The sequence below is a fragment of the Chiloscyllium plagiosum genome, chromosome 6 (assembly GCF_004010195.1).
Source record: "Chiloscyllium plagiosum isolate BGI_BamShark_2017 chromosome 6, ASM401019v2, whole genome shotgun sequence".
NCBI classification, from domain to species: domain Eukaryota; kingdom Metazoa; phylum Chordata; class Chondrichthyes; order Orectolobiformes; family Hemiscylliidae; genus Chiloscyllium; species Chiloscyllium plagiosum.
Window position 1 is genome coordinate 85,874,094 of NC_057715.1, and position 25,730 is coordinate 85,899,823.

A 25,730-nucleotide genomic window follows, 5' to 3' on the forward strand; every position below is an offset into this window, starting at 1 on the left:
TTCCTAGCTATGTCATTGGTCCTGATATGTACCATGACTTCTGGCTGTTCACCCTTCCCCTTAAAAATCCAGTATACTCAATCCGAGCCATCCCTGACCCTGGCACAATGAAGGCAACATACCACCCAGGAGTCTCGTTCACAATCACATAATCTCCTGTCTGTTTCTCTAACCATTGAATCTCCTATCACTATCACTCTGCTGTTCTCCCTACTTCCCTTCTGAGCTATAGAACCAGGCTCAGCGCTGGAGACCTGGCCTCTGTGGCTTTCTCCTGGTAGGTGCCCCTCCAACAGTATCCAAAGCAGTATAATTATTATTGAGGGAATAGCCACAGGGGATCCCTGCTCAAATTGCCTATTCCCTTCCCCTGTCCTGACAGTGACCCAGCTACCTTTATCCTGTAACATAGGTGATACTACCTTCCAAATCTCCTCTCTATCTCCCCCTCAACCTCCCAAATGACCTGAAGTTCATCCAGCTCAGTCCGTAAGGAGCTGGAGTTGGGTGCACTTCTTGCAGGTGAAGTCAGCAGGGACATTAGTGGTCACCCTTACCTCCCACATACTGCAAGAGGAGAATACAACTGCACCAGCTTCCATCCCCTCTGCTCTATATTGCCAAAAGAGATATAAAAAAAACTTGTTGGCCTCTGGAAGACTGAGAGGTGATCTCACCAGATACAAAATGCGGACAGCTTGTGTCCCTTTTAGGAGCGTCTAGGGCCAGTGAACATAATCTTGGAGTAAGGAGTCACCCATTTATGACAGAGTAGAGGGGGGTTTGATCTCTGAGGGTAGTGAACTTACGGAATGAACTCCTTACAGTTGAGACAGTCAAATTTTTAATGAGTGATGGAATCAGGGTTTGTGGAGGAAAGCGGAGGGTTATCAGATCAGTCATGTACTGAATGGTGAGCAGGCTGGTTCAGCCGAATGGCCTGCAGCTGCTTCTATATCTTATGGAGTCGGATTTACGATAGAGATTACTTGTAAATCCATCCTGATAGTACATTTATGTAATAAGATGCCACTTTTCCTGAGGAATGCAGCGAGACCCTTCCAAGTAGCTCCCTACCGAATGTGTAGTAATTTTACACCATTTGGCTTATTTGCGTTGTCGACGGAAAACTGGCTTCTTCGCGCGCTGATGGTAAGGACATTGTCTTTCCCAGTAAGTTAACAAGAGTGAAGCAGTCTGCTCCCTCCTTGCCTGGCTATTCATTACCAGACAGCAGACCCTAATGGTTCTTCAGGTGGTCAGGTTACATAAGCGTTTGTGATAAAGTGCTCCCTCCTCCCAGGCCAGCCCCTACCGCTGCCAGAGTGGCGGCTGCGCGGATCTCGGACACACACACACGCTTTCTGGTGGGACGGAGAGATGTGAACTGGAGAAGATGCGAACTCAGCAGCAGGTCTCCCCGCTCCTGGCCCGCATATACACCGCCATGATACTGCCTTACCTGCTTCTGCTCGGTCAACTCAATGGTAAGGATTTCTTTCGCCTTCTGGTTGATGGTGGATTTTGCTGCTCTGGTAGCGACTGTTCCTTGTGACTGTGTGAACGTGGAAGCATTTGGATTCAATTCGTTCATTTAGATTGGGGTTCGCGCCAGGTGAAATTTGGAGAATTGGTGTTTGCATGGAATCAGAGGATGACAGTACAAATGGTCTGTTAAGATGATCATTCAAGTCAACTCTTGCATAAATGACAATTGTATTGGACACGGTGATGGTGATTTTGCCTTTGTACCTGTTTTGGGATTAGCATGGGTAGTCTGGTTTTGAGTTTAATTGGCAGAAGCCCAAGCGATAGCACTAAGTGTTAATTGAGGATCTCTCAAGTGTGGGTTAATAAGATTTGTTAAAGTTAGGTCAAGGGCTAATAAGATTTGTAGCGATTTCGATGTAGGATAAAGATCGGAATAGGTGCTACACATCCTGTGATGTCAAACAGGTTTTGGAAAGTAAACGTTGTTCGCAATATTAAAACAGGTAGATTCGATAACCCGTACCCGGTGAGATACGGTACATTTCCTAAACCCAAAACCCGCAATGCTTGGTTCATTCGCTACAAACCTGAACATGACCATAAATAAAAACAGGAATTGCTGGACAAACTCAGCCTCTGTGGAGAAAAGCAGCTAATGTTTTGGGTCCAGTGACCCTTCTTCAGAACGAGCAGATTATTACACTTTGCTTAACTTTGAGTGGAAATGTTTACCTCTGTCATTGTACACAGCTCGCCCTTTCAAAAATGTGTGGATAATTGGACTCATATTGGCTGCATATAAAATGGAACTAAGCTTTAGACTGAAGTTTACACCAAATATCATAACCGCAGTATTCTCTTTCAGTCTCCTCACGGGTTGCTCAGGTTTGGCAATGCGCATAAAGAAAGTAATCGAGATGATTTGGGCCAGTAGTTGTTTGTTTTGCTGAATTGAGGCATGCTATAACAGTAAAAAATAGACTGTTTTACTGAAGTCCTTCTCTGCCCAGATAATTCAAAAACTTGGTTTCGTTCCACATCCCGAAGTATTTTGTTATGGAAATTACATCGTCTCACTGTACTGTGTGTGGCTGGGTAGCTAGCCACACGAAAGGTCCCGTTGAAATAAGCACCATTTCCACAAACGAGGTGCGGGAGCGCAACGTCCATATAGTGTATTGACTGGAATCCAGCGCCTGTCTATAAAGTAAATGAGAACAAAAATCACATCCATTCTGTTTGCAAGAATTCACCATTTCAAAAACCGTCCCTGTCTTTTGATTTATCTGGGGAACTGATGTGTTTTTTATTTGCTGCTAACGCTGTCGGTGAGCCCCGGCAGTTTCTGTGCGTCTGTGATGGGGGCTTTCATTGAAATCCGATTGGAAAACACGACCTGTGCACTGTACCGCAGGGTTAAAGGTAGCCCCCTGAATCTGCTAACCCTTGATTTACAGAGCTGCTTTTCAACTTCAGAAGTTATGGTGCCTCTTTATTAATCCTTCCCAGGATTGTGTTTCTGTGATTCCCAATCCCATTGCTTAAAACTGTGCTCCATTGAATCGGACAATAATTGGAATTCTAATCACAGAAAGGCGCCTCCAATCGAGATCGATCCTTGAATACAGCGAAACTGGAGAATTTGGGGGGGGGGGGGGGCGGATATGTGGTTAGTTCAGTTGGCTGGACAGCTGGTTTATGGTGCCAACAGCACGGGTAGAATTCCCAAACGAGCTGAGCTTACCATAAACTTTCCCAAGCATGTTGACCAACTCTGTAGCGCTACCGTGACTTCACGAATAGTGATTCCTATACATTGCTGCAGATTTGAGTGCTCTTACTGCAGCTCATACAAAACTAACTCTCAAAAGCAGTTGTGAACATGTGCTTGGACACATATGCATAGAGCTTCTTCCCAGCAGCTAATTTTATAAGATTAAATGTCACTTTCACTTAATATTATAAATGAGTGTGCACATCACTGTACCACCTCCTGGGAACACAACAGAGGGACATTTATGAAAATGTGAATTTACACTGAAGTTCTAATGCAGGCTATAGGAAAGCAATGACATAATTTTGAAGTTCTCATCCTTGTTTCTGGATACCTCCATAATCTTACAGTCACTTTCCTTGTAATGTCCTTCACCCTCCCAACATTCCAAAATTTCTGCACTCAACTAATTCTGGCCTCTTGAACATTTCTGATTTTAATTGCTTCACCATTGGTAGCTGTGCCTTGACCCCAGAATTCCCTTCCTGCATCTCACTTCACCCATTTTGACATAATGCTTAAAACCATCTCCTTGACCAAACACTTTTTGCAAATTGTCTTGAGTGCAAGATTGCTGAAAAAACAAACATGGTGAAGTTTTCAATGCTTAAGCTCTGTGCTGCCAAACAACTATATTTGTAAATTTCACTTTTTCTAGAACTCCAGTGTGTTTTTAGCATGTAGACCAATATTGCATGTAGTGATAAGAGTCCAATTAACCAATATTTTTAATTTAATCATGCCTTTTTTGGATTGTTCTTTGTCTTGGGGTGAGCCATAATATCTTGCAGGCTATATCAACTTTGCTTTCTCAATTATTGCACCTCTTTGTTCTTCTATCTCATTTAATTTTTTGCTTTACAAGAAATAGGACCACCACATTCCTTCAACCAAACTATCTCACATTTGCCCTATTTTCTGAAATACTGTTCTTATACACCTTCACTCATTTATAATTATCTCCTGAAAATCTACCCGTTAATGTTTGCAATTAATGCCACAAAAACCACCTCAATGTTGCAATGATTTTTATTTTTGAATTAGTTTTAATATGCTGAAATCTGACCTGGAATCAATGAGTGAAAAACTGAATGAGGAAATAAAATTAAGAGTAAATTGGTTAATGCAGCAAGCCTGTTTAAGCATATATAGCTTGGGGATTGCCTAAGAGTCAGGGAAGGAAACTGCAGGGGATGGGCACAATAGAAGTGTGGAGCTTATTCAAGGACCAGCTATTGTGGCTCCTTGATAAGTATGTACTGGTTAGGCAGGGAAGAAATTGTTGAGCGCGGGAGCCATGGATTACTAAGGAAGTTGAATCTCTTTTCAAGAGGAAGAAGGCTTATGTTAGGATGAGATGTGATGGCTCAGTTAGGGCGCTTGAGAGTTAAAGATTTGTCAGGTAAGACCTAAAGAGAGCTAACAAGAGCCAGGAGGGGATGTATGAAGTTATTGGCTGATAGGATCAAGGAATACCCTAAGACTTTCTGTAGCTATATCAGGAATAAAATAATGACTACAGTAAGATTAGTAATGGGAAGTTATGCGTGGAGTCAGAGGAGATAGGGAAAGTGCTAAATGGATACTTTTTAATCAGTATTCACATTGGAAAAAGACACTATGGTCGAGGAGAATACTGAGAACAGGCTACTAGACTTAGATTGGATTGAGGTGCACAAGGAGGAGTGTTAGCAATTCTGCAAAGTGTAAAAATAGATAAATCCCCTGGGCAGGATGGAATTTATCCTGGGATTCTCTGGGAAGCCTAGGATAAGATTGCTGAGCCTTTGGCCTTGATCTTTGTCATCATTGTCTTCAGAAATAGTGCCAGAAGATTGGAGGATAGCAAAAGTTCCCTTGCTCAAGATGGGGAGCAGAGACAGCCCTGGAAATTATAGACCTGTGAGCCTTACTTCAGTTGTGGTTAAAGTGTTGGAAAGGGTTGTAAAAGATAGGATTTATAATAATCTAGAAAGGAATAAGTTAATTGGGGATAGTCAGCACGGTTTTGTGAAGGGTAGGTCATGCTTCACAAACCTCATTGTGTTCTTTGAGAAACAGGTGGATGAGGGAAAAGCTGTTGATGTGGTGAATGTGCATTTCACTAAGGCATTTGATAAGGTTCCCCACATTTGGCTATTGCACAAAATACGGAGGCATGGTATTAAGGGTGATTTAGCGGTTTGGATCAGAAACGGGCAAGCTGAAAGAAGACGGTGGTGGTTGATGGGAAATATTCATCCTGGAGTTCAGTCACTAGTGGGGTACTGCAAGGATTTGTTTTGGGTCCACCTTTGTTTGTCATTTATATAAATGTCCTGGATGAGGGCATAGAAGGATGGGTTAGTAAATTTGCAGATGACATGAAGGTTGGTAGAGTTGTGGATAATGATGAAGGATGTTGTAGGTTACGGAGACACATAGATAAGCTGCAGAGCTGGGCTGAGAGTTGGAGAATGGAGCTTAATGCAGAAAAATGTGAGGTGTTTGATTTGGAAGGAGTGACAGGAATGCAGATTACTGGGCTGATGGTAAGATTCTTGGTAGTGTGGATGAGCAGAGAAATCGTGGTGTCCATGTGCATATATCCTTGAAAGTTGCCACCTAGGTTGATAAGGTTTTTAAGAAGGCATATGATGTGTTAGCCTTTGTTGGGAGAGGGATTGAGTTTCAGAACCATGATCATGCTGCAGCTGTACAAAGCTGGTGCCGCCACATTTGGAGTATTGCTTACTTTTCTGGTCACTGCATTATAGGAAGGATGTGGAAGTTTTGGAAAGGATTCAGAGGGGATTTACTAGGATGTTGCCTGGTATAGACGGAAGGTCTTATGAGGAAGGGCTGAGGAACTTGAGGCTGTTTTCGTTAGAAGAAGGTTGACAGGTGACTTAATTTAGACACACAAGATAATCAGAGAGTTAGATAGGGTGGACAGTGACAGTCTTTCTCCTTCAATAGCGATGGCTAGCACAAGGGGACGTAGCTTTAAATTGAGGAGTGATAGGTATAGGACAGATGTCAGATGTAGTTTCTTTACTCAGAGTAGTAGGGGCGTGGAACACACTGCCTGCGACAGTAGTAGACTTGCCAATTTTAAGGGCATTTAAATGGTTATTGGATAGGCATATGGAAGAGAATGGAATAGTGTAGGTTAGATGGGCTTTAGATTGGTTCTCAGGTCGGCACAACATCAAGAGCAGAAGGGCCTGTACTGCACTGTAAATGTCTATGTTCTATGTTCTACTAGTCATCTTACCTAGCATTTTCATACGTCGCTTGTTGTCATATTTTGTTTCATAATGTGAAGCTCCTTAAGACATTTAATTTTATGATATTCAAAGTCCTTTATGAATACAAATTGTTATTACTCTTGTAGTAATCTTTCTTAAATGCATTGGCAGGTTTGATTCAATGAGTATCAGGATAAAATGGTGCTGATGAGAAAGTAGCAGTATCTTTATACATCTTGTTCTGAGTAATTTCAAAAAGTCTATGAAATGGAGTGAAATTTATTGATGTTTTAATAATTTACATATTTTACTGCTTTTTAAAATATTTTTATTAGTTCATACTGGGAAGCATCAATGTTCAACAATTGCTTGAGCTGGTGTAAGAGACCACATTTTAATTTTTTTTTAACTGTAAACTGAATTGGAAACCTGACTACTAAATCTGAAAAACCAGGAGACTCTTGCAACTGGAAAATCAAGTTACACATTGTTGAGCTGCACAATGCAATGTTGTCTTTTGGTTGAGCAACAGAATCTTAAAAAGCTGTAAGCACCAAGAACAGTAAAGAATGAAAAACACTCAGAGCCTGCAGACAGAAAGTATCTCTCTCACTCTCTCTCTTTTATCTCTGGGGCAAAAAAAAGACACGAAAACCCATGACAGCTTAAAGGAAATAAAACAAATGACCCGATCATGCATTGAATCAAAGAATGATCACCGTCCTACAGGCAATAATGTATCAATATTGCAAAAGTAAATTACTGCAAGGAAAATAATTTTCCAATCTGATTAATTGATCTTTAGACTTTTGTTTGCCTTTTCTATATTATTTCTCCACCATAATTATGTGTGTAAAATCATTAGTCTTTTTTTTTGCCTTTCTTGCTCGTAATTTTGAGTATTTAGGCTTTTGAAGATGTGTAGTTAAGTTGCATAAATTAGAAATCTTTCTTTCCACTGTTATCATTAAATGCTTTACAATAAATATAAGTTGTTTTTCTGTTACTGAAGAAACCTGATGATGAAACTTTAGTCCTGAGTAGCAGTCAGCTGGGCAATGTGGTCATTTTCTTTGTTTCACTGGGACTTTATACATTTTGTGACAGCTTGTGGGGCACAACTATGGATGCATTCTTCCCAGTTAAGTTGTGACATTACACTTACCATGATAGAACTAGTAGGGAATTAATGTCAAGAGACCATACAATATGAACAGGGGTAAACAGGCAGTAGAAACTTTATAGGAAGTTTTAAGGCATAGAAAACTATTTGACAGCGCAGTGGGAATTATTAATAAGCTCCCTGAAGAAGCTGTAAAGTAGAAGATTGCGTAAATGCAAAGAATTAGCAAACATGCAGTTAAGTGATTTTTAAGGGGGCTTTTAAATTTCCTCTAGGTTAGTGGAAGTCAGATTGTGAACATGGATGGGTCTAGTTTGTTGCAGACAATATGTCCTTTTGTCAGTAAGAGATCATGACATATTAGATTTTGTAATGTAATTTACTTTACCTAAACGTTTAAATTCAGCCATGATCTTAGAATGGTGGGGAAGGCTTGAGGGAACAAATGTCCTACTCCTGCTCCAATTTCCTATGTATTGAGACAGGTATAGTTCATAACCTTTTGGTTCAAGAACATTTTTAACAAATAGCAATGGTTGATTTCAACATTGTGTTTGGAAAAGAGAGTTACAAAATAGCTATGAAGTCTTTAGTAGTATGAAGAATATAGTATGAAACCTGTCTGGATTTGGGTAAAGTAACATCAATGCAATAAGGTGAAATTTGTTCCCATTAAACTGGGAAAGGTTGTTTTTGCATAAAATTACAAAATGTTAGTGGGAGGTTTTCAATAAAATTGAATATGATGCTGAATCATTATATGTTGTTAAGTCCACAAGGCCCTCTTGCCAAAAAAACACCAAAGAGACAAGGGGACAACATGACATAATAGGAGGTGAACATCAGATTATCATCCACTGACCGCCTAGAAATTAAATTTGTCAAAAGACCTAAATCTGGTACATGATAGAACTGGCTGTAATTCTACTTCTAGTACCACAATTCAGAGAAAAGTCCCAAAGAAGGTATTGATCAAAGTTAGAATGAAGAGAGTGAATGTGAGTGTTTTGTCAAAATGAAAACAAAAGACAAAAATTTCTTGTACTTAAATGGTTTTTAAAAGGATAGAATTAAAATAGAACTAAATTTGTTGGAATGGACAGCTAAACACAGATTGAGGCAATCTTTGAGAGATCCATATGGAATAAACAACACCATCTGCGCTGAAATGACCATTTTCTCCAAAAACATTGAAAAGGGAGGCGATGGCCAAGTGGTATTATCACTCAACTATTAATCTAGAAACCCAGAATAATGTTTTGGGGACTTGGGTTTGAATCCCACCATGGCAGATAAAGTCATAGAGTCGTACAGCATGGAAACAGAACCTTTGGTCCAACTTGTCAATGCCAAATAGATATCCCAACCCTATCTAATCCCACCTGCCAGCATCTGGCCCATATCCCTCCAAACCCTTCCTATTCATATACCCATCCAGATGCCTTTTAAATGTTGCAATTGTACTAGCCTCTACCACTTCCTCTGACAGCTCGTTCCACACACGCACCACCCTCTGCGTGAAAAAGTTGCCCCTTAGGTCTTTTTTATATCTTTCCCCTCTCACCCTAAACCTATGCCCCCTAGTTCCGGACTCCCCACCCCAGGGAAAATACCTTGTCTATTTACCCTATCCTTGTACCTCATGATTTTATAAGGTCACCCCTCAGCCTCTGATGCTCCAGGGAAAACAGCCTTAGCCTATTCAACCTCTCACTATAGCTTAAATCCTCCAATGCTAGCAACATCCTTGTAAAGCTTTTCTGAACCCATTCAAGTTTCACAACATCCTTCCAATAGGAAGGACACCAGAACTGCACGTAATATTCCAAAAGTGGCCTATACAGTGTCCTGTACAGCTGCAACATGACCTCCCAACTCCTGTACTCAGTACTCTGACCAATAAAGGAACACATCCCAAATGCTTCTTCACTGTTCTATATACCTGTGGCTCTACTTTCAAGGAGTTATGAACCTGCACTCCAAGATCTCTTTGTTCAGCAACACTCTCTACAACCTTACCATTAAGTGTATAACTCTTGCTAAGATTTGTTTTCCCAAAATACAGCAACTTGTGTTTATCTAAATTAAACTCCTCAGTTCATTGGCCCATCTGATCAAGAACCCATTGTAATCCGAGGTAACCTTCTTTGCTGTTCACTACACTTCCAATTTTGGTGTCATCAGCAAACTTACTAACTATACCTCTTAAGATCACATCCAACTCATTTCTATAAATGATGAAGAGTAGTGGACCCACTGGTCCTTCTGGTATTCCACTGGTCATAGGCCTCCAATCTGAAAAACAAATTTCCACCACCACCCTCTGTCTTCTACCTTTGAGTCAGTTCTGATTCCAAATGGTTAGTTCTCCCTGTATTCCATGAGATCTAACCTTGCTAACCAATCTCCCATTGGGAACCTTGTTGAACGCCTTACTGAAGTCCATACAGATCACATCTACCGCTCAGCCCTCATCAATCCTCTTTGTTACCTCTTCATAAAACTCAATCAAGTTTATGAGACTTGATTTTGTACACACAAAGCCATGTTGACTATCCCTAATCAGTCCTTGCCTTTCCAAATACATGTACATCCTGACCCTCAGGATTCGCTCCAACAACTTGCCCACCACTGACGTCCGGCTCAGTGGTCTATAGTTCCCTGGCTTGTCCATACCACCTTTCTTAAATAGTGACACCATGTTAGCCAACCTCCAGTCTTCCAGCACCTCACCTGTGACTATTGATGATACAAATATCACAGCAAGAGGCCCAGCAATCACTTCTCTAGCTTCCCACAGAGTTCCACGGTACACCTGATCAGGTCCTATGGATTTATGGTCAAATTTGAATTCAATTAAAAAAATTGGAATTAAGAGTCGACTGATGACCATGAAACCATTGTCAATTGTTGGACAAACCCATCTGGTTCACTAATGTCCTTCAGAGAAGGAAATCTACCATCCTTACCTGATCTGGCCTACATGTAACTCCAGAGCCACAGCAATATGGTTGACTCTCAACTGCCCTCTGAAACTGCCTAGCAAGCCACTCAATTGTACTAATTGCTAGAAAGTCACAACAAAGAAATGAAACTGGATGGACCACTTGGTATCAACCTTGGAACTGGAAAGACAACGGCAAAAACACAAACAGCCCTGTTGACCATGCAAAGTTCTCCTTGCCATCTTCTGGGGGCTAGTGCTGAAATTGGGAGAGCTGTCTCACAGACTAGTCAAGCATCAGCCTGACAGTCATTCTTACGAAATCATACCTTACAAATAACATTCCAGACATCACTACTACCACCTCTGGATATGTCCTGTCCCACCAGCAGGACAGACCCAGCAGAAGTGGCGGCACAGTGATATACAGTTGGGAGAGAGTTGCCCTGGGAGTCCTTGACATTGACTCCGGAAGCCATGAAGTCTCACAGTTTTAGGTTAAATGTTGGCAAAGAAACCTCTTATTGGTTACCAAATATTATCCTCCTTTGGCTGATGAATCAGTACTCCTCCATGTTGGAGGAAGCACTGAGGATGGCAAGGTCGTATCCAAAATGTACTCTGAGTGGGGGATTTCAATGTCTACCACCAAGAGTGGCTCGGCAGCAGCATTACTGATAGAGCTGGTCGGGTCCTAAAGGATATAACTGCTAGACTGGGTCTGTGATAGATGATGAAGGAACCAACAAGTGGAAAAAACATAGTTGACCTCATCCTTACTAATCTGCCGGCATATGTCCATGACAATATAGGTAAAAGTGACCACTGGACTGTCCTTGTGAAGACAAAGTCCCGCCTTCAAATTGAGAATAACCTCCATCGTGTTGTGGGACAGACATTGAACTGATCTAGCAGCTCAAGACTGGGCATCCATGAGGTATTGTGAGCTATCAACAGCAGCAGAACTGTAGTACAGCACAATCTGCAACCTCATGGTTTGGCATATCCGCTACTCAACCATTGCCATCAAGACAGGGGATCATCGCAAGTTCAATGGAGAATGAAGTAGGGCGTGCCAGGAGCAGCATCAGGCATGCCTAAAAAAGAGGTCTCAACCTGGTGAAGCTACCAAACAGCACTACCATCATGCCAAAAAGCAAAAACAGTAAGTGATAGACAGAACTAAGTGATCCCACAGCCAACAAATCAGGTCTAAAGTCTGCAGTCCTTCCACACCCAGTCGTGAATGATGGTAGGCAATTAAACAACTCACTGGTGGAGGAGGCTCCACAAATATCCCCATCCTCAATGATGGAAGAGCCCAGCACATCAGTGCAAAAGATATGACTGATACATTCGCAACAATCTTCAGTCAAAAGTGCCGAGTGGATGATTAATCTCGGGCTCCTGCAGTGGTCCACAGCATCACAGAAACCAGTCTCCAGCCAATTTGATTCACTCCACATGGTATCAAGAAATGGCTGGAGGCACTGGATACAATAAAGGCAATGGGCCGTGATAACATACCGGCAATAGTACTAAAGACATGTGCTCCAGAACTTGCCGATGCCCTAGCCAAGCTCTTCCAGTATAGTTACAACACTGACAACTACCCAATAATGTGGAAAATTGCCCAGGTGTGTCCTGTATACAAAAAGCAAGACAAACCCAACCCAGCCAATTACCACCCAATCAGTCTACACCCCATCATCAGTAAAGTGATGGAAGGGGTCATCAACAGTGCTATCAAGCAGCACCTCTCAGCAACAACCAGCTCAGTGACGCCCATTTTGTGTTTCATCAGGGTCACTCAGTTCCTGATCTTTTTACAGCCTTGGTTCAAACATGAACAAAAGAGCTGAATTCCAGAGGTGAGGTGAGAGTGACAGCCTTCAACATCAGGCCGCATTTGACAGAGTATGGCATCAAGGACTCCTGGCAAAACTGGAGTCAATGGGTATCGGGGGCAAAAACTCTACTGGTTAGAGTTATACCTGGCTGTGGTTGTGGAGGGTCAGTTATTTCAACTCCAGGACATCTCTGCAGGAGTTCCTCAGGGTAGAGTCCTAGGCCCAACAATCTTCAGCTGCTTCATCAATGACCTTCCCCCTGTCATAAGGTCAGAAGTGGGGTTGTTCGCCAATGATTGCACAATGTTCAGCACCATTCTTGACCTCAGAATCTGAAGCAGTCTGTGCTCAAATGCAACAAGATCTGGACAATATCTAGGCTTGGGCCGACAAGTAATATACGTGCCACATAAATGCCAGATAATGACCATCACCAATAACAGACACTCTAACAACTGCCCCTTGACATTCAGCAGTATTACCATCACTGAAGCCCCCACTGTCAACATCCTTGGGGTTACCATTGACCAGAAACTCAACTGGACTCACCACATAAAACCATATACTCTGGCTACAAGAGTAGGTCAGAGACTAGGGATACTATAGCGAGTAACTCATCTCCTGACACTCCAAAGTCTATCCACCATCTACAAGGCACAAAATAGGAGCGTGATGGAATACTCCCAACTTGCCTGGATGGGTGCAGCTCCAACAACACTCAAAAAGCTTGACACCATGCAGGACAAAGCAACCCACTTGATTGGGACCACATCTATAAACATTCAATCCCTCCACCACCAGTGCTCAGTAGCAGCAATATGTACTATCTACAAAGTGCACTGCAGATATTCACCAAAGATCTTTAAACAGCTCCTTCCAAACCTATGACCACTTCCACCTAGAAGGACAAGGGCAGCAGGTACTTGGGAATACCACCACTTGCAAGTTCCCCTCAAGTCACTCACCACCCTGACTTGGAAATATACCACCATTCCTTCACAGCCATTGGATCAAAATCCTGAAATTCCCTCCCTACCGGCATTGTGGGTCAACCCACAGCAAGTGGACTGCAGTGATTCAAGAAGGCAGCTCACCACCACCTTCTCAAGGGAAAATAGGGATGGGCTATCAAGGCTGGCCCAGCCAGCAATGTCCAAGTCCCACAAATGAATAAAAAAAGGAAACTGACTCAAGATCAAGAAATTCACATCTCCTGTTTAATGTATGACTTCATAAATATGGAAATGAAATATTGCCTGTCAGTTAATCTCTTTAGACAGCCAATGGAGTTACACCCCAGGATATGCACTGAACTTCATTTCAACAGATGCTTTTCAGCAGTGAAACAGAAGGAAAATGGAATCTGTGACAACAATGGCTGGAACTCTCTGTCCCCGGAGCAGCACCAGGCAGATCTAAAAACGAGGTGTCAACATGGTGAAGCGAAAACTCAAATTATTTGCATGCCAAATTGTTCAGCCAACATTTTAGATCTAAGCTTAGCAATCTGTCATATTCAACATTCAAAATTCACTCTGTTCACCACTCACACACAGTGGCAGCCGTATGTACCATTTACAAGTTGCACTGAAGCAACCCACCCAAGATTCCTCCAACACCATCTTCCAAACCCACAACCACCATTCCCTAGAAGGACAAGGCCACTTGATGTATGAGTATGCCACCACCTGCAAGTTTCCTTCCAAGCTATATACTATCCTAACTTGGAATTGTATCACTGTTTCTTCATTGTCACTTGGTCAAATTCCTGAATCTTCATTCTACATCCCAAAGACTGCAGTGATTCAAGAAAGCTGTTTACCATTACCTTGTCCAGGGTAATTGGGCGTGGGCAATAATTGTTGGCCTCACTGGTGGCACACACATTTCTTTGAATGAATAAAAGTAAAAAAAGACATTCTCAATAAAATAGTTTGCTGGAAAATGAAGTATATTGCTATGTGGTAAAAAAGAAACAAAGGTTTTTTTTAAAATGATCAATGAGAGGTGGTTTATAAAAAGGAAAAACATTTCTTCCTCTTCACCTGATCTAATATTGGCTCAGGAATAGGAATTCACTAAAATTAATGAAAACAAAAATTAGGAATAAAGGAAATAATGACAAACACAAACAAATCCTCAGGTCTAGATGTACTCATTGTATGATTTTAAAAGAAGTAAACGAAGTAGTGGAAAAGTCAAGTTAAATAAACTACAAATGTTTATTGTCATAAGTTATGAATATTCCTTTTAGTTTGATAAATTGCTCATGTAATGCGAACAAAGCTTTTGACCTGATTAGGGAGCTGAGCAGAAATTGACACAGTAGAGATATTGAGCAGAAAATCATTCCTAACCTGAAAAGGCAATGCTGCAAGGAGTAGCATTTCTAGGAGTGATAAAGTTAAGAGATGATTTGATTATAATTTTCAAAATATTAAGGGAAACACAGTAAAATTGAAGGAACAATTTCACTCTTTGAAGAGCACATGAATGGGAGCACAGTGTAAAATTCAGAGATAGCTCTTAGAAGAATGATATTAGGAAACACTTATTCCCACATAGTGGTGGAAATTAGGATCAGTCTTTATAAATTGTGATTGACGCAGATCAATTGTTCATTTTGAAACGGATAGATTTTTGTAAACCAAAGCATTTGGGGAAAAGGCACATATATGGAGTTAGATCACAGATCAAACACATTCTCTGTGAGTGCTGGACCAAGTTTGAGAGATTAAATTGCTTACTTTAGAACCTAAAGAAGCCGTTATGTATAAAGATTTTTGTAAACCTAAGAATTACTGAGTTACTTGTTGAGTTGTAATCAGTAGAGTGCCACAGGGATCAGTGCTGGGGCCTTCACTATTTATAAACTATATCAATGAATTGAATGAAGGGTAAGTGATTGTTGTAACCAAACTTTCTGATGGCACAAAGATTAAATAGGAGACGTCTAAAGGAATCTGCAAAGTAATAAAATTATGTTATGTGAGTGGGCAAAAATTTGACAGGTTATATATGGGGAAGTTGTGAACTTGTAAAATTTGGCAGGAAGAATGGAAAAGTAATATGCGACTTAAACGAAAAGATACTGTAGAACTCTGCAGTACAGAGAGATGTAGGTGTCCTGGTACATGAATCACAAAGTTAGCATGCAGATACAGCAAGTGATTGGGAGTGGTAGTAGCATATTGTTGTTTATTGCTAGGCAAATGGAATACAAATAAGCTTGCAAAGGACACCAAAATTGGTGGTGATGGTGAAGAAAGTTTTCTAAGTGTACAACAGGACATTGGTCATTTGGGCTGAGAAGTAGCAGATGGAGCTTAATTTAATTAAATGTGAGGTATTGCATTTTGGCAAGGCAAATCAGGTCAGGACTTGTGCACTTAATGGTAGGGTCTTAGAAAGTATTGCCAGACAAAGAGACCTTGGGGTGCAGGTTCGTAGTTAACTGAAAGTGGAGTCGCAAGTAGATGGTAAAGAAGGCATTTGGTACACTTGCCTTTATTGGTCAGTGCATTGGATATAGGATTTGGGAGGTCATGTTCAGGCTGTACAGAATATTGGTTAGGCCACTTTTGGAATATTGCATTCAATTTTGGTCTCCATGCTATAGGAAAGATATTGTTAGTTTGGAAGAGTTCATAAAAGAATTTACATAAATGGATTGGAGAGTTTGAGCTATAAGGTGAGGCTGAATAGGCTGGGGCTATTTTCTCTGGAACATAGGAGGCTGAGGGGTGACCTTATAGAGGTTTATAAAATCATGAGGGGTGTGGATAGAGTGAATAGCTAAACTCTTTTCCCCAGGGTAGGGATATCCAAAACTTAGATGGCATAGGTTTAAGGTGAGAGGGGAAAATTTTTAAAGGGGTGTAAGGGGCAAGTTTTCCATGCAGAAAGTGGTACGCATGTGGAATGAGCTGCCAGAGGAAGTGATGGAGACTGATACAATTACAGCGTTTAAAAGGCATTTGGATGAGTACACGAATAGGAAGAGTTTAGAGCAATATGGGACAAATGCTGGCAAATGGGACTGAATTGATTGAGGATATCTGGTCGGCATAGATGAGTTGAACCTAAGGGTCTGTTTCTGTGCGGTACAATTATGTGTCTATGTAAGGGACACCCTGAAGTGTGTTCACGTCCAGGAGTCCCAGACCAGGAAATACATCATACCAAGCTGTCCACTAGAATCTGTTGATAAAGGCAGCTCGCTTCTCATTAAAAATGGTCAGACAGCTGATGGGTCACAACTGCATCACGTGGGAGCTCCAGGCTAGCAATGTGATCCAAGGTAACAATGTCAACAGTAAGCGTTTGTGGTTCCAGAAGCTTTGGCTCAGAGTCATTGCCTGCAGTTCAGTCTCCAGTCTACCTGGATATTTTATAAGAGAAGATGGTCATGCCCCTTAGGATAGGGCCTTCTGATTTGGTAAGTGGTCAGGTGTATAGAAGTGCATCTACAGCTAAATCAAGTAAGGGCAGCCATAGAGCAGGAATATAGGATTCTCAGATTCGTAGCTGCCCAATAGATTTCAGGATGTTTCTGCTTTTTTATATGAATGTGAGCTCAACAGGGTGGATTAGCTAATTGAACAAGGCATTTTGGTACAGGAAACTATTCAAGTGAAGCAGAGAGAAAAATGGAATGTAGTGGTGGTAGTGTGGTGGAGTGACACTGTTCACTGCTGGAAAGAATGAGAGTCTAGAAGACTGCTTTGCCTGCCTGGTTCCAGGGGTCAGGATGTCTGATTAGGATTAGAGATGTATATACATTGGGAAAGGGAGGATACAGTCATCATGGTCCATGTATGTGTCAATAATATAGGCAGGACAAAGAAGGAGGTGCTGCACAGTCATGATGAGGAGCTAAGCATCAAAATAGGAAGCTGAAAATGTGTTGCTGGAAAAGCGCAGCAGGTCAGGCAGCATCCAGGGAACAGGAGAGTCGATGTTTCGGGCATAAGCCCGAGACGTCGACTCTCCTGTTCCCTGGATGCTGCCTGACCTGCTGCGCTTTTCCAGCAACACATGTCAGCTCTGATCTCCAGCATCTGCAGACCTCACTTTCTCATCAAAATAGGAAGCAGAACCTCAAAAGTAATAATCTCTGGATTAATTCCTGAGCTACATGCAAGTTGGAATATGACAAATAAAATTAATAAAATAAATGTGTGACTCAAAGATTGATGGGATAAAATGGGTTCTGATTTGCGGAACACTGGCTCCAGGACTGCAAAAAGGAGGAGCTGTACTGTTGGGATGGTCTACGGCTGATAAGGCTACAGGTAACACATAATTAAAGGCTCAAAACTAAACGCATGTAGCATTGACACAAACAGATGATCTAAAAGTGCAAACAGAAATAAATGTGTGTAATCCAGTAGCCATTCCAGAGCCATTCCAGAGTCATAACTGCAGGATGACATTGATCAGGACCTGAATGTTGAAGGGTACATAACATTTAGGAAGGAGAAGAAACCAGGAAAAGATGGTGGCATGGCTCTGTGAATTCATAATCCTATTAACATAGTGGAGAGAGAGCGATGAGCTAAGTTCAGGAAAATTCAGAAGAAGACATTTGAAATGATTAAGGCAATAAGTCACTTGTGAGAGCAGAGTACAGCTGTCCTAAACAGCGACCACATTGTAGGATAGAATAGAAAGAAAGAAATGATGTTTGTCACAGAGGCATGATGATATTCTTGTGGCCTTACTGCACTTTCCTCCCTGTTCCACATAACCCTTGACTCATTTTTCAATCAAAAATCTGTAATATGGCCTTGAATATGCTCAATAAACCAACCTCCACTGCTCACTGAGGGAAAGAATTCAAGACAATAATGACCCTTTGAGAGAAGAAATTCCTCCTTAAATGGGAGACCTTTGTTTTGAAACTGTGTCCTCTGATTCTAGATTACTCCATGAGGCACAATTTTGAATATAGAGCTTTCTGTAAGTTGGTAGCTGTTTGTTATTCTTTGCTATTTATTATACGTTCTTGTCAAACACTTGTTTTACATCAAATAGGCTTCTCCGTTCAATACTGAAACTTAATTCACTTATAATGCCATCCTACATATTTCCAAAAATTTCAAAATATGTTGTTCTATATGTTTTAGCATATCTTAACACATAGCACAATACTGCAGCAAACATTTTTCAATGATTATTTGTTGCTGCTTTAATAATTTTTCAGAGAAAGTATTATAAGATTGTGTATGCATTTGGTGATCAGATTGTTTTAGTTTGTTGGTCAATATCTTTCTTTACATATACAGGAAATGGACTTGAATATGTTATATATCGCCAACATACTATCACTGTGGCCTTATATATATTTTGTTGTTTTTCTCTTTTGCACATGATATAATTCCGTTTCTCTTCTACATTTTTATGTTTTTGTATTAATGTCTCTAAACAATTTTAAATTCATATCTTGCGGTTAGTTTCAACTGTTACTAAATATTCCTTGGTCTCAAAATCGATTTTAGATAAAAAGACTTATTTAACCATTTATTATTGGTTTAGAAACCTTAACACTGCCTCAAATTTTAAAAAAGTTGCATTTCTACACCACTCTTCATGATCTCAGAATCTCTCAAGTTGATTTGAATCCAGTAATATACTTTTAAAATGTAATCACTGTTGTAAAACAGATCAATAATTTGATTGCAGAAAACATGGCAAAAAGAAAATGATCAGGTCATGGATTTAATGATAGTGGTTGCTTGGTCAGTATTTGACAAGACACTGGGGAGAATCTGAGTTGTAAAACAAGTCCTTGGTCTAATGTCTTATCGAGATGAAGGCACTGCCAATATCACAGCTTCCCTCTGCACGATTTTTATATGACTGTCTGAAATAACTGGTCTTAAGTCCATAAACCTCTGAAACATCTTCTAAAGATTCAAACTATTTAAATCCGTATCTGTGAGGATTATTTTGTTGTTGTGCTAATTGATTTGATATGTCATACTGCATATTTTTCTATCTTGTCCGTTCTGAGATATTTCTGCTAATTGTGAATCGAATCAGCTCTTGGTAGTAATCTCAGCAAGCTTATCTGCCACAGCAGATCATGCAGGAAACGAATAGGTCAGTGAGGAATAGGTCAACAGACAGCTTAGAGGTAAATTTGTACAAGACACGTGCCAGGCAATTAACTTCCCCGACAACAAAGAACCTAAACACTAACCTTTGATTATTCATGGAATTAGTAAATTCACCACCAGTCACCACTGATAGTCACCATTGATTCGAAGTTTAATCAATATATGAATAATTTGATGACAACAAAGAGGTTCTGCAGCAAGTAACTCATTTTCTGACTTCCCAAAACTAATTCACCATCTGAGTTAATTGTCTGGATAAGTACAGCTCCAACAATACTCAGGAGTCAGGTAGTTGTTTCGCAGGGCTTTAATTCACTGGGAAAATAACAATCACCTGAAATCAAACTAAGTTCTACCTTTGGAAACTTGAGAGTGTAACCCCTGGTCATTTGTAAACTATTTAGCTGATACAAATTTAGATGGACACAAGCTCCACTATGGAGAAAGTGAGGACTGCAGATGCTGCAGATCAAAGTTGAGAGTATGGTGCTGGAAAAGCACAGCAGGTCAGGCAGCATCTGAGGAGCAGGAGAATCAACGTTTCAGACAAGGGCCCTTCATCAGGAATCTTGACAAGCTTCACTATAGTGAGACAGCATATCTTGAAGCAAGGACGTTGTATATCTACCCACAATTTGACTAGTGAATCTGAAGAATGCCATGCACAAGGATCTTTTCTTCTGTTTCATGAGAAGTGAAGTGCCAAGGCAGACACTGTAGCATGCCTGGAGTCACACTTCAAAACCAGCTGCAGTGCTGAAAAGATGTTGCATCATTTAACCCGCGTCGCTAAGTGGAGAACCAACTTTGTGTGATGTCTTACTTCAGTGCCATAATTTTCACAGCACTTTCTGATTCCCATCAGTCTTCACTCTTTCACATCCCCACTGCTGCAGGAGATCCCACTTACTCATTCTATACCATTGGGAGGTTTTAGCAATTAGAAACCCTTCCAGCTTTAGCTGTGCTATCTGCAGCTGCTGTTATTTTCACAGGATATACAGCAGCATATCACAGTCACCTGGTTGCACATAAAAGGCTATGAACCCTACTTGTATTTATGAGCAAATTTCATCATCCTGCTGCAATCCTAATTCTGATGTCCATATCTTGTAACTGATCATACAAATAATTATACAGCTTACACAAATGCACATGCCTTGGTTGAGTGACACATTAATGAGCTCCAATTATTTTCTCTGTCTCTTGTTCTCTGCAGGGCAGCAATACACAAGACTGGAAGCTAACAGAAAAACGGACAACTTTAATTTGGGTCCTTTTTTCATGGGAGTCTTGAAGATTATGGCATAAGCTTTCTCAGAACAAATGGGATGGAAGTCAGGAGAATTGGAACAGCAGAATCTTTGCTGTTTTCTCTTTTCTTCTATTTATCCTCACTATATGGCTGTTTCAGGAAGAGCTGATTATTTAATCTCAGCATTCTGTGACATCAAAGAAATTTCCACTGGATTCTAACATCTTATCTTTCCTGACGGTAGTTGTTGTCTGAAGTGTTATTCACAAGCCTGATCATGAGTTAAAATGCAGAGATCTGAAACAGAATGAAATGTGCTCAATGTGATCAATTTGTAAAGAAAGTGCATGCGATCATCTTCATTTTGACAAAAGGCAGAAGTTATAAAATTCTATTATTATTCTATTAATCTGAGTTATGTAATTGAGGACAGGTAGCTTCATGATTTTGGTTAGAGTTTTCTAACTGATCTCAAAGGGTGAACAAATTCTAGCTGGGTTACTTCAAGGTAATCAAAAATCAGTTATGCATTTGCTTCAGTCACTCTACAGAGAAAATTGTTTTGCTGTTATCTAATAGAAAGTTCACTAAGGGCATAAAGTAACACTGAAAAAAGTGAGTACACCAAATAGAAGTGGTTATGCCAATACCATTATTAGAAACTTCAGGAGAACTTCTTGTCAGTTTAAAACAAACTTCATTTTATAAATTGCATACCTTTATTACTAAAGGTCATTAGCAGTGCTGCAGATAAAATGTTGTCAGATGTAAGAATCACCAGCAACCATTGAAACGCTATCAGTTCATGGACTTAACTGTGGCAAAATTCCCAAATTTAAGTTCAATTAAATTATCTCAACAATGTAAACTATGGCAAGGTGAGCAGCAGAATTAGGTGAGAAATCCGGTGATGCATATCTCAATGTCAGGAGTATCTCACTTCATCTTATATGCATTGACTAAGTGGCGAGGCATGGCTCTTGCTAGGCAATGGTGAGTTACCAATGACAGGAGATTATTGCATGTTAAAGACCTTGTTAATGCTCACTAATATTCAGCTTCTTGTTTGTGCTAAGCAAGCTGGATGCCAAGAATTCTCCACATGGAAGTCAAAGCTGAGAGCTGGTGACTTCAGCTCACCACTTGTTCCAAGGATTCCCATGTTAGACATTGGCCACCAGTATTACAGAGCACAGTCCACAGGCACTAGCCACATAGAGTCAAAGAGTCTTAGCGATGTATAGCCCAGAAACAGACTTTTCCGTCCAACTTGTCCTTGCCGACCAGATATCCTAACCCAATCTAGTCCCATTTGCTAGCACTTGGCCCATATCCCTCTAAACCCTTCCTATTCATATACCCATCCAGATGCCTTTTAAATGTTGTAATTGTACCAACCTCCACCACTTCCTCTGATAGCTCATTTTATATATGCATCACCCTCAGCGTGAAAAAGTTGCCCCTTAGGTCCTTTGTAAATCTTTCCCCTCTCACCCTAAACCTATGCCGTCTAGTTATGGACTCCACCACCCCAGGGAAAGGACCTTGTCTATTTACCCTATCAATTCCACTATTAATTTTATAAACCTCTATATTCACAGACATTGGCAACTAACGTGCCAGCCTCTAAGAACTCTCATGGCACATACCTGATCCATTTACAGCTTGCTTCTGAATTTCAAGACTGTGCCTCCGACTGTAATGACAACTATCATTGTAATGCTGCAGCCAGGTCGCTATGTGCTTAGGGATATGCACCCAGCCCATGGACTTCACCATGCAACATCTCTGAACTCTTTACTTGCTGTCGTAGGCCTCACTCTGAGCCAACCTGGATGCTCACACCAACCTTGCCTTGCATTGCCTTTTTGCACTTTGTTCCCTTAGCAAAGAAGCAAGGCTCATATTACTTCTGTCTTGCCCATGCTGAATTCATCTTATTTACTGTATATGCCACCTTCAATTCTCCTCTCTACTCTCCTTTTGCAAGATGGCTCAAATACCTGACAAGACCAGAAGACCATAAGACATAGGAGCGGAAGTAAGGCCATTTGGCCCATCGAGTCCACTCCGCCATTCAATCATGGCATTTCAACTCCACTTACCTGCATTCTCCCCGTAGCCCTTAATTCCTTGTGACATCAAGAATTTATCAATTTCTGCCTTGAAGACATTTAGCGTCCCAGCCTCCACTGCACTCTGTGGCAATGAATTCCACAGGCCCACCAATCTCTGGCTGAAGAAAGGTCTCCGCATTTCTGTTCTGAATTTACCCCCTCTAATTCTAAGGCTGTGTCCATGGGTCCTAGTCTCCTCGCCTAAGGGAAACAATTTCCTAGCATCCGCCCTCTCCAAGCCATATATTATCTTCTAAGTTTTTATTAGATCTCCCCTTAATCTTCTAAACTCCAATGAAAACAATCCCAGGATCCTCAGCCGTTCCTCATATGTTAGACCTACCATTCCAGGGATCATCCGTGTGAATCTCCGCTGGACACGCTCCAGTGCCAGTTTGTCCCTCCTGAGGTGTGGGGACCAAAACTGGACACAGTACTCCAAATGGGGCCTAATCAGAGCTTTATAAAGTCTCAGTAGCACAACAGTGCTTTTATATTCCAACCCTCTTGAGATAATTGACAACATTGCATTCGCTTTCTTAATCACGGACTCAACCTGCATGTTTACCTTTAGAGAATCCTCAACTAGCACTCCCAGATCCCTTTGTACTTTGGCTTTACAAATTTTCTCACCGTTTAGAAAGTAGTCCATGCTTGTATTCTTTTGTCCAAAGTGCAAGACCTCGCATTGGATCAGCTTGGATACCGAGTGGCTTCAGCCTCGCCAATTGTTGTCCAGGCTATCATGTCCCTGCATGCTCCATGGGCACTATCCTCCTCCATCCTTCATCCACACAAGTGGGCAGTAGCAAACATCTGTATCATATTACGTCATCTTGCCTAGTGTCAAACTAAATCACCCATTGATTTGATCTTCAACCATCTGGCTTGCAGCTCTGGCTTGCACATAATTTGCACTGTTGGCATGCAGGGACTCACACACCTCATCTACAAGGAATGTATTTTATAGTGCCTAGGTTGCTTTCTTAGTGCTCACTTTGTCCCTACTTAGATGCTAGTAATACATGCAGCAAATACACTGCACGTAATTCAAGCAAATGCCCTTGTCTGAAAAGGAGCACTCCATAGTAGGATCAAGGAGACAGTGGCCAGTCAAGAGATACCATCAAAATCACTCAAAGGGTCTGTTCAGTTCCAGTCTTGGAGATTGACTAAGGTCATCAGGCATTTGATCCTACCAGAGATCGGTGGTCAGCGACTTTGCAGTCCGAGGATTGAGCTGTGATCAGTCTTGGCGAAAGTGAGTACTGCAGATGCTGGAGATTAGAATCAAGAGTGTGGTGCTGGAATAGCACAGCAGGTCAGGCAGCATTCAAGGAGCAGGAAAATCGATACTTCGAGCAAAATCCCTTCATCAGGAATTAGTCTTGCTGGTCAAGTGCAAATAGTACAGAGATTACAGGTGGCATCAGTTGTGCTGTGCAGACATCAGTCCAGGGGCTGAGCTATACTCAGTCAGAACTGTCCTACCAAATCCATTCTGGGGCTCAGCCATTGTTAGTCCTGGAGGTTTGTTCAGTAATGGTCAGATGGACCCCTGAGGAAAGAGCATCTCATGTCTGGGGGTGGGATTCATTGCACTGGATTAGTAATAGAACATAGAAGAATACAGCGCAGTACAGGCCCTTGGGCCCTCGATGTTGCGCCGATCCAAGCCCACCTAAACTACACTAACCCACTATCCTCCATATACCTATCCAATGCCCTCTTAAATGCCCATAAAGAGGGAGAGTCCACCACTGTTACTGGCAGGGCATTCCATGAACTAACGACTCGCTGAGTGAAGAACCTACCCCTAACTTCAGTCCTATATCTACCCCCCCTTAATTTAAAGCTATGCCCCCTAGTAATACCCGACTCAATACGCGGGAAAAGGTTCATACTGTCGACCCTATCTAACCCCCTAATCATCTTGTACACCTCAATCAAGTCACCCCTAAACCTTCTTTTCTCTAGTGAAAACAGCCCCAAGTGCCTCAGTCTTTCCTCATACGATTTTCCTTCCATACCAGGCAACATCCTGGTAAACCTCCTCTGCACCCGTTCCAATGCCTCCACATCCTTCCTATAGTATGGCGACCAAAACTGCACACAATATTCCAGATGCGGCCGTACCAGAGTCTTATACAACTGCATCATGACCTCAGGACTCCGGAACTCAATTCCTCTACCAATAATGGGAATGGTTATGGTGAAGAGGGCAATTCTATATATAAAAGTAGTATATTAGACCATAGGAGGAGATGGGGGAATCCAGGAAGGGGTGTTCTCACAGGTCACTCAGAACTCTTCATGAGGAGAGTGTAGGATCAACAAGAGAATAACACTTCACAAGGCTGTAGATTCTGGGGGATACACTGGGAACATTAATAGTTAGATAGAGGCTCAACAGAAATGGAAGGAGGGAGATTGAAGGGGTCACTGGGACAGCAACCCAAAAGTGAACATGAAGAATGGGGGGATCGTCTTGCTTCTGAAGGGGAGCCACTCACAAGAATGCAAGGTTGTAACCTTGTCACCATTGACTAAATGACAACTGTGCGTGTTCGGTTATTGCAATGACTGCACAAAACCAGTTGTCACCATGTGCAAAGTGAGCAGAGTAAACGACTGGAGTCTTTTTCTTTTGGGACGAAATAATTTGATGAAAGTTTGAAGCTCTGCTAAAGGCATAATGACAGCAGGCAAAAATCCACCAAGGAGGCCGAGGAAAAGGATGTGACCCTGGATCTATAGGCCCCTCTGTCATTTTATTCAACTTTCTGGAGAATTGTGAAAACACTGATTTAAGAATGTTCCAATTC

The 25,730-nt window shown here is 41.4% G+C and overlaps 1 protein-coding gene across 3 annotated transcripts in view; it reads left to right on the forward strand.

Annotated features, from left to right (window-relative positions):
• Positions 1–1,331: 1,331 nt before the first annotated feature.
• Positions 1,332–25,730, forward strand: part of LOC122550791 (relaxin receptor 2-like) — a 158,833-nt gene continuing 134,434 nt past the window's right edge. For all 3 annotated transcript variants that reach the window (XM_043692054.1, XM_043692055.1, XM_043692056.1), the window contains exon 1: positions 1,332–1,487. In XM_043692054.1, the coding sequence (XP_043547989.1) occupies positions 1,397–1,487 (91 nt within the window). In that variant the 5' untranslated portion in view covers positions 1,332–1,396. The remainder of the gene's footprint in view (positions 1,488–25,730) is intronic.